The 13,819-nt window shown below is 35.6% G+C and overlaps 1 protein-coding gene across 2 annotated transcripts in view; it reads right to left on the bottom strand.

Moving 5' to 3' along the window:
- LOC124131677 (DNA polymerase beta-like) overlaps nucleotides 1-13,819 on the bottom strand; it is a 47,835-nt gene that overhangs the window by 28,600 nt on the left and 5,416 nt on the right. For both annotated transcript variants that reach the window (XM_046495136.2, XM_046495124.2), the window contains exon 2: nucleotides 1,810-1,934. In XM_046495136.2, coding sequence (XP_046351092.1) covers nucleotides 1,810-1,899 — 90 coding nt within the window. In that variant the 5' untranslated portion in view covers nucleotides 1,900-1,934. The remainder of the gene's footprint in view (nucleotides 1-1,809; nucleotides 1,935-13,819) is intronic.

The raw sequence follows: 13,819 nt of genomic DNA, 5'->3' as shown, positions 1-13,819 counted from the left end.
AAGCTTTAAGAAAATGCTGAAATTATGTTTCTGAAAAATACACACATAGGAGAAAATCGCTGTCCAAAATCTGCAAATTTGGCTCCAATTTCATACATTCCCCTCAAAATTTTAATTTAAGATTTTAATTTACTTTTCAATATTTTATGGCGTTCGATAACAAGTATATAACAGTCTTATTCATTATTTCATAGAAATACTCCAAAAAGGGTGTCCATACGTAGCAACTTCACGATGAATAAGATTCAAGTAAATAACAAAAAATATTTCTGTAAAATATGTACATAGGAAAATATCTTCGTCCCAAAAGGGCTAGCTTAGGTCATATTTCTGATTTAAACATTTTTATTTTCACAGAAATATGAAATTGGATTGGTTAAAAAGCAAATCGCTTATGTTAAGCTCACATTTCCCACTTTTCTCTCCAAATTTGACTGTTTAATTGATTATATTTTACATTTGGTGTCATTCGATAACACTTATACATATAGAAGTCAATGACAGTATGTATGTTTAGTTATATTATTCACATAAAATATGCCGAAAATTGCCGTCCAAAAAGGGCTGCGTTTGCTCACATTTCAAGTTTTTCTATGATTCAAAATATTGCATTGCGGGTAGCTGTCTCTCGTACCCGTACAGACCTTGCGATGCCCTGAACGCAATCCTGGTCATGATGATCCTGTCCCCAGCTATCTGGCTATTGTTGACAAGTTTGACTTTGTTCAAGATTATTGGAGGAAAAACTTGTTACTGCATATATACCCCAATTATGAGAATATAATGTGCCGTTGCATATATGGCCAGCGTTAAAATAATTCAGTACAAACTAAATGAAATCCGAGGTGCGTCGTTTGGAAATCAGTGGAAGTCTTTGCCCTGTTTACCAACAATTTTGCTTCTTCCTAATAATATAGTCTCGATGGGAAATTGTTTTCCTAATACGGGATCAAAATACATTTCCTCCTTGTTCTAACCATGAAACTACGCGCTAAATATCGTGCATATTATACGTACAATTCTCATTCAGACATTTTGTGTTAACAAGCAGTTGTTCCGATTGAACAATTTAGTCAGGCATCGGTTACCTGCCTTTATCGGCCTGTCGGCCTGTCACTTGTACGCGAGACGGTACGCGCAGTTTCAAAGAAAGTAATCATGTTTCAACGCGAAGGCAAACAGGTGTGCATTGGTGTGCATGAAACACTTCATGTATTTTGAAACTCTACGATGAATAAGCTTTTTGAAAATACTACATGTAAGTTTCTGAAAAATATGTACATAGGGGAAAATCGCTGTCAAAAACAGATTTTGCTCAATTTTTGCACATTTTTCTCCCAATTTGACCGTTTATTATTTTTCTTATGACACTTTTTCATGTCATTCGATAACTTGTATAATGATCAATAATTGTACTTAATTTTGTTTTATTATTTTCATAAATAACACTTGTAGAGACATTTTTGTGCAACATGAAGAAATCCACGGTCCACTGACAGATAGTCACGCATACGAGTGACATCCTCTCAGGTGGTCACTTGAACGCGGGATGGGACTCCTGTACAACGTACACGTTATGTCCTCTATTGTTTAACGCTGCACAAGGCAATATTCCAGGCACATGACAGCGGTCTGTACATAATCGAGTCTGGACCAGACAATCTTGTGATTGACATCAACCAAGTCAGCGAGTCTGACCACCCGATCCTGTTCGTCGCCTCTTGTGACAAGCATGGGTTGCATAAGACCAACACAAACCCGGATTCTCATAGGGTTATATAATTTCAACCTCTAACATCAAATACCCACCAGTTTCTTGGCCTCAGCTCCACTCTTTATCCGTGAAGTATGTTTAGCTATGGCGCCTGCTGCCTTCCGATATGCATTGTACTTGTGCATAGCTCGGTTAACATTCTTCTCATAGTTAGCTAGCTCTGAAAGAATGGAAAATATCAGTAGCATTAAACACTTGGACAGTTATGATACTCGGATACACCACTGTATCATGATACTCATCTTCTGATTACGATTTACAAGGCTGAAATATTGATGCAAATCATCTGATATCCTACATCAGTGTACAACATGTACAAGGCTACAATACCAGCACACATCTTTTAATAGCTTATAACTGTTTACAAGGCTAAATACTAACACAAGGATTCTTCACATACAACAATAAAGTCGCATTAAGATACTCACAACTATATGAAGCTTGTTGGCCTGAACATAATGAAGTTCGCTCTGAGACCAAAAACATTATACAGTTGTATACCAGGACGTCATGGTTGTATTATTTTATACAGCCAGTTTTCTTTATCATGATTACAGCCAAGTAAATATTATTATTATGTCATTACTCTGCGTAAATTTATCATTTCAAATACCAGATATGTCTCAAAGTCTTTTGTAAATTTCAATACAATGTTAGTTTTTATAATTGATTTTATGGCTAGATTCACTATTGCTGACAAGGAATAACATGGACAATGCTGAAGACATAAAACAACCCTAAGCAAGCATGGTAGTCTGTCTCACAGTCCATGAACCAAATTATGGTTCTTTCTGTCCAGCCCTGAGTGTAATGCCAAAGCCTCAAATGAAGCCATCTACCAGTGGATCTTCAAGTGTAGGTTCAGGGCCCACTTGCACAAAACGATCTTAGCGCTAAGACTATTGTAAGCCTATGCTAAAGTATGGGAGTTACCATCATCTTAGCGCTAAGATCGCTTTGTGAAAGTGGGCCCTTGTTCTGAGACCTGCTCAGAGGCCAATATTTGGCCCCAAATCTGCAGTAAATGATAGCAAAAATTCCCGATTTGAATTAAAAATGTCCCAATTCCTCAGAATTAAAGAACATTAAAATAATCAGATATTGAACAACACAACAATTTTGTCCCAATTTGCTTGCCAAGGACATTTAGTATGGAATCCTAGATTAATCCCTGGATGTGGCAAAGACTGATCAAATGAAAAGTAGTAAATATATAATTTGAAATGTAATATTGACATCAACACATGTGATGGTGTTTAAATTGAAATGTTAGAGATATAGCTTTTTAAAGGGAGACTAGGTTGTGGGTAATTGGCAGTCCCAGCAACAATACTTATCTGCTCATGTTATGTTGTAGATGAATGTATCAATAAATGATTCTCTAGTAATTATGTATAATATACTTTGTTAATTTCACCATAAATAATAAGGGTGTGCGGTATTACAAGTACACGTATATTGTGGTGCAAATCTTCAGCAATACATATTGCGATACGTTTGTAAATGTAGCAATATATTGGGGCAAATATAAATAAGTATATTTATGTGTTCCTAATCAATATGGAGATGGAAAAAAGTATCTTTCTGATACAACTTGCCTCTGACAATCTATTTATCAATGTACACATAGTGACTATCAAGCTCCTCACAGCAATAGCCCGTTCACGGATCTCTCTATACTGAGAGTATAACGAAGGTGTCACGTCCTGAGAACCGTATTATCTCCCTTGATCTTTGCTGGGATAAAAAATGGCAGATGATTTTGACATCGTCCCAAATATGCAAGCCAAGGGTGATGATGTCTAGCGAAAAGAAACTGAACAGGTGATATTTTTTACCTGTTTAAATAAATATAAATTGGATCTAAAATTAATTGTAAGTGATTGAAGAGTTTAGTTTGCTAATCAGATAATTCGGATTTCATGTATATTTAATTTTGATCAATTTTAAGTACTTCATTTTAGTGCTTATTTTATAAAAAAAAGTATTTTTACAATATTATGTCACTTCAACTGCAATTTTTACAATTTCATATTTGATAGGGCTATTAGTTTATCAAATGTCAATGAAATTTGTGCATTTTAGTTACAGTTGCTTTGTTATTTGTTAATGCCCGTCATTCATTCATGAAATACTGATGATCGCTGTACTGAGTCTACCATCTTCCCGAGGCAAGGGAGTTAACTGACTTTAAAAGCCCAGTTTCCACCCTTGCCGAACTAGGCTGGAATTACTGGGCTCGATCGTTGCACCACCAGTGGCTATTACCAATTATGTCCCTTCTAAACCTCTCCTATGGACCAATCAGATTCCACCTCTCGTATCACTTGCGTTTGCTTCACACAAAATGGTGGCGCCCAGTCAGGCCGATCTGATCGATAATCAAGATCTATATTGTGATAAAACGGGTCTTACATCGCGAAATGCATCAAATCACGTGAGCACCTTGATTAAAAACATGAAAAGATTTGGAAAATATCTGCCCACAACGAGTTGGCGGTGCACATGCTTTGCAAATCCTGCAATCGATCGAAATCTGCCTGATAGTTTACGAACCAGATTTTGATTTCGGTGCGCGATTTTGATTGGACAATGCATAGACTCGTTAGTCCAGACAAAATGTAACTCCATAATACCAGCCTAGTTCGGCAAGGGTGGAAACTGGACTTTTATACAGGGATGTGAGCAGGTTTTCCCGAAAAAAGAGGAAAAGTCTAGGGGGGGTCTGGGGGCATGCCCCCCCAGAAATTTTTAAAACATTTGATTGCATTTTAAGCAATTTCGTGCTGTTTGAACAACATTCACACCAAGAAATGTAATAAGTCAATAGCAAAAAAGTCAAATAAACAAGATGACAGATGCAGTAAAATTTTGAAGTTAAATCAGTACTTTTAAAAAATCGGGCATAGCTTACGCGCACCTGGCTACCCGCCAGGTCTGGGAGCAATACTGCCATAAACTTCAACCCCCATCCCCCAGACACAAGGACAACTGTCACAAGCGTGCAATGTCTGACCCTTTCCCCCATGTTGAAGCATATTGAAAAAAACTTACCTTGTACTTACCTTTTGATGAAAAGACAAAACTCCATTGCAAACATAAGACATAAATACAACATATATCCCAATGTTATGGGGTTTTGGACGCTGAAGAAACATTCATAGTTTTCTCGCTAATCACATGAACTGTAAAACATCTCATTCACTTACAGGCTAAAAGACAACTTTATCTTAAAAACAAGCCATCAGCTGACTCTGAGTATTTACAATTTCTGTGTGACGCCACACCCCACGTCATAGTGCAAGTATTCGTGATAGAAAACGTATGATGTCCGAAAACCTATGCTGGTGAAAGCTCTGATCGAAAACAGGACAATCCGCGACTGTTGTCCGGTTTTCGATCATATTTTTCGGAGTGTTTTTTTTTTTTTTTAAATTAAATTTTTACGCGGAAGATGATTTTTTCCGAGGACTACTGTTTTAAAGTCAGTTTACTCTCTTGCCTCGGGAAGATGTGAGTCTACCTGCTGCTGACTTAACAAACTGGCAGTGACTACTGTCACAAAATAAACAGGATTTATTTCTTGTTTTATTCTTATTTTCTAATCTCTTATCATACATTTATTCACTGAAAAGGAAAAATAGTGAGGGACACTGACTGATGGTATCTGACATTAATACAGGGTATAACTCTGATTAACTCATGAAAATGTAAATTGACAATTTATTGCAATACATATCGCATGACAGGTTAAAGCATGGCAATATATTGCAATACAAAATCTAGGTCAATACACAGCCCTAATATATTAAATAATAATGCCCAGAAGTCACCCTTGAAGATGAAAATACACTATAACACAGTGGATATATCTTATGATATATCTTAAGGCTACAGGGCAACTAGGAGTGTTTCATGGAAAACAGTTTTGGTTACTCTGCTGACTGTTATCAGTTATCAGTGAGGCCAGACTTGTTTCAAAACTAAGTTTACAAATCAGCTGACTCCCAAAATTTGAAATGTCAAATTAAAAAAAAAGAGAAGAATTTAAAAACAGTGTGTTTTCTTAACTCCGCCAACCAGAAATAAGTGAAATGTTAAAAAACAAACTTGAAGTTGACGAACTGGATGGCGATTTTGTTACATGATTTTGATTGGACTATGCATAGACTTGTTAGTCAAACTAAAAATATAACTCCATAATTCCAGCCTAGTTCGGCAAGGGTGGAATATGGACTTTTACAGTCTGTTAACTCCCTTACCTCAGGAAGATGTGGAATCACTTGCAAATTATTTATTTACATATTCAATATTCTTTCTGAATGTAACATCAACCAGGAATGAGACCAGCAGTTAAAGTTCCTTGAGTTGACAGGGTCAATTGATACATATAAAGAACATGCATCCTGCCTCATGATTAAACTGATAACATCAGCTTGCTACAGATGTTGGTACGTTAGACCATGACACTTTAGAAGCTGTGGTATGAATGAAGACAGGAGTTGAAACAGATGACTACCATGACTACAGATGTAAGTAAGTTTCACCTAAAAAGTGGACCCACTGGACATAGGTACTAGCATTTGTTGTCAAAATGTCCATTTGAAAGAATAAAGAAGAAAAAATCTATATCTCAACTCTATCTTCTTATCTTATCATCTTAATAAAAAAAAAAAATGGCACAAATCTAATTGGTGTTGGTTTAGACAGGGCTCAGTCAACTTGATAAAGCAGTCAGTATTCTAACTTTCAAGAAGTTTTATATCGAAAACATTTTGATAACGATATCATGTGTGTGTTTTGACTATCAAGTACACACTATCAACAGACAAATGCACAGGTTAAGAGCCCTTCAGGAGATCTTATTCACAATGACTAGGAAGCAAGATAGCAGCATATATCTGCCCTATCATTCAAGCATGTGATTAACATAACAAGGAAGAAATAGCAGTGCTCATAAAGTCATTTGGGCTAGACATGAACTTGTTGAAGGCATATCACATGACTGACACAGGGAAAGATTACATGCTTAAATCATGATGCCAATGACTCAATAGTATGGCTAGAAAATGCACAGGCAATGTCATGGTCTTGATGATATAGTGACATGCCATTATAAGTAGAATGTCATAATACTCTCATTTGTGAATACATTACCACTGAATATACATGGTGAAACAAAATACGAGTTCTTGTCTATAGCATAACATATAAAAGCTGTATGGCATTAGACCGAATAGCTGTTAGCTTAATTTTAAGTACAATTTAGTTTAATCATGTGGACTATTATTAGCTGAGTTTACTTGACCGAACAAGTACTAAACTTGGGTTTCAGACTTGTGATTAAATTTGCAGACTGCATGTACATACCTGGAAAACCTGTTTCAATTTCGTCAAACAGTCATGACTAATGAGTGAAAGAAACAAAGGACACCACATGTCCTGTTAATCAAATATTAAATGATCTCTTCAGGAAAGTTCAAAATTTGCATTAAACATACATCAATAAACAAGCACAGCAGTAATATTATGGTATGGTGAGTTAGTATTTACATAAATAGACATTATTTGTGATACTATTCTTTGGCAAATAGAGGAATTTGGGAGTAATAATCTTTGATCACATTAAGTAGTGGCCACAAAGAGCCAGATGCAGTTTATACTTTCATGTTGGTATTGTGTGGTCTACTGATCCTTCCACTTGAGATATGTACTAAGATTTGAACATCAATTCCACCTAACAAATGTAACAGTAAAGATTCATGTTTGTTAGTCTGATGCTTAACACCACACTCAGCAATATTCCAGCTACATGAGGGAGGTCTGTATATAATCGAGACAATCCAGTGACTGACGCCATGGGCATAGATTTATGTGTCAAGGTCACATGGGTAAAATATGTGATATGAATATGATCCAACCGAGTAAACCATGGCTTCCATTTGTGGTACAAATGTTATATGTCATGCATTTTGTAGCTGTTCAATAGACACAAGGGTGAATATATAACATGTTCCTCAGTCAACACCAAAGGCTCCAAGATTTTACACGATTCTGCATTGCAAACAAACATGGACTTTCATCATTCTCATCATGAAACTTCATACCTCCAACACGTCTGCATTTTGTTTCTGAAAAAGTATTACCTTATTCGACCTAATAAGCGCCTAGTGCGCTCTCAAAATTAGAAATAGGGGGCTCTTATTAGAATATTATTTTGGTGAACAAAATAGAGTTGAAAGATAAATTTCATGGTTAATGCTAATGGCCTGACTGTTTATATACGACAGATATATTTTTCCAGAATTTAATTGCCCATAATTAAGGGTGCATATAACACACAAGTGAGAATTATACACGAATAAATAAGTATTGTGTACATTGATCAATCTGAAGGGATGCTAATTGGGATTGTTCACTTGCCAATATTTTAGCAAATATCACTATGGGCGCTTATTACGTCAAATACGGTATTATTTTTAAAATCCCGGGCTGCCACCAGCAGCATTTATCTCTGCCAGGGGTCACTGGTGTGAGGCAATGATAGCTGCTGCTCGAAGAGTCATGAACAATAAGGTCCAAACATTGAGCTAGATGCAAAAAATTATTTGCAAAGCACTTAGTATGAATGTTCTAGAATGCATAGGCCATGTGCCAATTGCTGTAAAGAAAAGATTGCCCCTGGGGATTTCAAAATAGATAAGGTCCCCAGAAGCCTATGCTTGTCGCTTGAGGGGATTAAAGCAATAGGATCAGGTGGTCAGCCTCAGAGCCTGGTGCTCATGATATCAACCATTGGTTTATCTAATCATTTACCTGATTATTCACAGGCTGTCATAATAAAAATGGAATATTCCTGAGGATGGTGTTATACATGAAAGGACTGATACGTCTATGTGTATAGATCTGTTAAATAGTGTTGTTTTCCAGACTGATAGGTAACAACTCGCCCACATGACTTTTGCATTTTGCCTTGATCATTACTGTTTGGTTCTATTTTATGAGTGACAGAATCTCTGTGCCACCATTGTGACCATGGCTCCTCAGTACTTTGAATGTACACCATTTGATTAACGAAAGTAATATTAATGCAAAGATGTGGCCTGGGATATACTTATATAAATATAATTATATTCAAATAAACTTTTCTAACTGAACATTTCTAATCCAAAAATATATTTTTTAAAATTCCAATGAGATATAAAACAAACAGACATATGTTGCTTATATATATTATAAATATACATACAATGTTATTCTATAATTCAAAACCTACTAAAAAATTTTGTTCAACAAATTTTTCAGATATCATCAAGATGCCTTTGACCATGCTGTAGTAGAAGTACATATACATGTAAACACCAAATGTTTGGTAGAAAATGCAGTTAAACCAAATGAAAACTAAAAGAAGCTCCAGAAATAGAATGACTGCTCACTATTTTCCTAAAATTTTCCAGTCTTAAGAATTTCATGAACAGGACACACTTAATGATGCTCAGCCTTCATAAATAATTTACCCAACTACTGAGAAAGCCCATGACAAATGTTATTCCTGAGAAGACCTGATCCCGGAACAGGGTAGGTCTTGACGGAGCTACTATTGGCTGAGTGTCTGGCAAGGAGGGACTGTGCTCATCCAGGTGTATAACCCCACCAGAGTAATCTATACATACCTACGTACACCTGTATAGGGTCACGCAAGATAACATATGTGTGGGCAGCTACATTACTTCCTGAAACCTCTGTGCAGCTATCTGGCTTGTATGTAGAAGAAATGGGAAGGGTTGCAATAGATGGGGAAGGGGTGCTATTAATGGCTTACGAACGTACTGCTTGTGTCAGTTTTGGAGTGGACAAGCTGAAAGCTATTTATAAATGTACTACGAGTATTTACACAGGGGCAATGCCTAAACACTATCAATGATTTATTTGATTTCATGCTAACCACACCATTGGATTCTACAATACTATTCTACTGTTGTACATGGATATTTGTGATATTTGGACCTTTCAGAATTTATCAATATAAGGTTTAATGGAAAAATAGTAAAATTTCCTATCAAAAGTAATCAACATCTAATTAATGGAAAAATAATATTTCTATCAAAAGTAATCAATATCAGGTTTAATGGCATAATTGTAATATTTCCTATCAAAACATGAGATGAAAATATTTACAGATCGATATGTTTAAAGGGGCACTAATCACTGGCTTCTTTCCGTCTGTCTAACACTGCCTGCTTGGGCTCACTTACTGCAGTGGGTCAGTTTGCTCACTTTAGAACTGAGCGTGTCAAGATACTGGGCTACGGTCTGTAAGGACAGCATAAATAAACTTTGAGGCAATATCTATACACATTTCTGGACACTGATTGGTTACCTGTGATCTATGAAGATTTTGATATTACAACGGGCTTATGTTAATTAATTTCTTCAACCTAGTCAAACAGACAAAATGAATGTGACAAGAGACTGGGCTACGGTCTGTAAGGACAGCATAAATAAACTTTGAGGCAATATCTATACACATTTCTGAACACTGATTGGTTACCCGTGATCTATGAAGATTTTGAATATTACAACGGGCTTATGTTAATTAATTTCTTCAACCTAGTCAAACAGACAAAATGAACAGGGGAAGCTCTTCGGATGTTGTTATTTGCACATACCCCTATTGTTATAGTTAATAAAAAAATATCCCTTTAGTGAAAGCATTTTCGGATATTTGATTGTGTGTATTACATGATTGCTAATCCTTTGTTGTCATCCATGTTTCTTGGTATAACCCCACGCCTGTGTATATTTGTTGTTATTTACTTGATGCTCATTCAATGAATTTATTACAGGTATCATTAGTGGCAGCACTACTCAGATTACTTGACAATGGTTCCCATTTGGCATTTCTTGTGTCTGGGGTAATTATTCAATCTAAATCCAGGTTTGAAGTGGGATGAAATGTATGTTATGTAATATGCATGTGATAGCGCAGCAAGAGAGGAATGAATGATCAGTTGAGTAACAACAAAAACATCCATCCAAGGAGTAACCGAAAATATGTTGGTTGATTAATCACTGCTATCTTGCACAGTGGATTTATCAAGTGTTAAGTGTTAAGTGTTTACACGAGTGTTAAGTGTAGGTGTTTACACAAGTAAGTTTGCTAAAGAAGATGGAATACACCTATATCTTACGTGAACAGCTGAGAAAGAAACATGAGTTATTATATCCAGAAATGCTATAAATGTATTTTTAAATATTAGATTGTTACAAAGAAATGTGATATCAGACACGTTTTTTCGTACAGCTGCAAAAGTATGCGATATTTTCCGTTATGTGGACATTCACAGACACATTCTTTGAACAAGGGAATTGACTAATATCATACATATAACTTTGGTCGGTTGCAATTATGATATTTTCATTTTGTTTCCATTCATATGCTGTAGCACTGAACAGGATAATTCTTGTTCCTCTACGTTATCATTGGGAAGTTCTTCGATGCGAAACATACAACACTAAGTCATTGTTTTCACAAGCCTTTTCGTTTTTGTATATGTTACAATTAATGTGTAAAATATGATTCACTCAGGCAATTTATACAATGACTAAATATTTCAGTCATTTTACAAATCTACTGAAAAATCTGTCCATTTATTTAACAGATTGACTAAAAATTATTAAGATGTTCAAAGGACTTAAAATATCACAATAGACTAATAATGCTTGGATAAGAAGCCACAGAAATAGAAATGTACTTTGACTTTCATTTTCTTTTAATCCTATCACTTTCATTCACTGGATAATGAAATCACATCAAAATGTTTGGAATTAGCTGTCATAATACAATAAATGGACAGATTTTTCAGTCAATTAGTAAAATAACTGAGTATTTAGATGTTAAATAAATTGCCTTAGTGAAACTTGTTGTCATTTACAACGGACTATAACATATACACACAATAAAATAAGCAATGCTCGGGTGAAATATTTAGGTTTTTTTACAAGTCAAAATAGTGTCTCACAATACCAAGCAAGTGAGTCTGTGAGTCTGTAACTTTGTTACCAATACTGATGCAAACCCCGCAAAATACCTACATTTCCTTATTATTTCCCAGACAAAACTGTATGTCATTTTGTTGATCAAAGTAACGATATGCCCTTACACTATCAATAAAAGTGACAAAAAGCTTACTGTGGTTTCTGGGATATCATCGGGGTACTCACAGGGAACAAGAACAAGGGCAACAACCAATCCTGGGGATTCATTGCTGAGATCAGTGTCCTTAATAATGTTAACAGAAGAAAGTCTGAATAATATGTGACTATGCTGACCTCTGACAATGGCCGATACTTATTCATTGACCCAGTTGCGGTGACACAGTAAAAGAAATATCAAAAGCTAATTCTGTTACCATGGTTACTCGCATTATATTACCATTTGAAAATTACACAATCTGTGGAAGCAGACCTTATTCATATTTATCCCATTCATATTCAATGGTAAATTGGTAAACCAAATACACGTGGACACAGACCATGACCATAATGACTGTTTCAACCAGTCCAAAGCCGGGGCAGAATAGAGCTTAGTTGAATTATCTTTGCTGATAATAGTCAATATGTTCATGTTAATATTGGCTGAAAATTATATTAATTGTTCAGGCTGATAGACTAATACAAGTTTGGTACTTACTAAGTAATTGTAATGACATTCAACATGATAAAAACAAATCATACGTACAAGAATTTACAGTTATTTGTCAATGCCAATCTCATAACTAGTATAAGAAATATCAAAATAGATTCATAAACAAATACAGGGATGTGAGCAGGTTTTCCGGGGAAAAAAAGAGGAAAAGATTTAAGCAATTTCGTGCCAAGAAATGTAATAAGTCAGTAAGCAGAAGATGATTTTTTCCAAGGACTACTGTTTTGAAAAACGTGATTTTCCACGTTTCCTGGGAGATTTCACATCCCTGCAAATATAAACTTTCAACTACCAACAATATGGTCTCTGAAATAATCAATTAAATCAAACTAGTTTTTGTGTCGATCAAGAACTGCAAACATTATCCAAAGTAACAATCTTGTAAATAAGACAATTCAGCCCAATTTCTGTTTGTGAAAACGTGATTTTTACAGTAAACACTCACACACAGTTTCAGCTCCGACATTTCTAGAGAAGAAAAGATGCCAATTTCCTATGCTGTGAACTGACACAATCCTTCCAAGTCAGTCAAGCCCAATGAACACTATCTGACTAATAAAGCTATTGTCTTATCTGGGTACTTAAATCAGGCAAAAGAAAACATCTTCTCCAAAACATCTGTAGAAAATATCAGTTGAAATGTTCATGCCACATATAACACATATACTGTATTTTCTTGAGTATAGTGCGCACCCATGTTTTATGGTTGTATTTCTTTTTTAAAAAGTGCACACTTTACTCAAGAAAATATGGTTGGAGTCCTCATATACCACATGTTAGTGACAGATGTCCTGCCTTTGTAGACAATGCATTGAAGCCCTATAAACTGCAACAAGACTGACTTGGGCTAAGCAACAGTAATTAACTCATCGGGGATTTATCCAGAATTCAAAAATAAAGTGCCAAAGGCAGGTAATTTGGGGGAAGATATTGTTATTTTGTTCAAATTGGTAAGTGAAATACAAGTCAACAGTACAAAGCCATAACAATAGTTATTCCTATATATAAGATTGCTACGTGATAAATCGAAAAGAACAGTGAAGAACTAAGTGTGGTTTACTTCACGACTAAACACTGTTCTATCATGTCATCATTCTTGGAGATTCGAACATACGTTCGCAACTGGATGATGGCGTAAATTAGACAAGGCTATTTTTGAGAGGGAAGTGTCCAGTGCGTTGGTCCCCATAGATGTAGTTGGGCAATTTGGATAAATGCAAAGGCTGAACGTTTGCATTCAAAAGTGGGAGAGATATGACAATCGGTATTGGGAGAAAAGTATAGATAATTGATGTGAAAATTGTGAGAACATCCGGGAAATACCTACGTAACCCCCC

Source organism: Haliotis rufescens, unplaced genomic scaffold (genome assembly GCF_023055435.1).
Source record: "Haliotis rufescens isolate VD_foot unplaced genomic scaffold, xgHalRufe1.0.p SCAF_20, whole genome shotgun sequence".
Lineage (NCBI taxonomy): Eukaryota > Metazoa > Mollusca > Gastropoda > Lepetellida > Haliotidae > Haliotis > Haliotis rufescens.
This window is presented reverse-complemented; position numbering and strand designations above follow the sequence as displayed.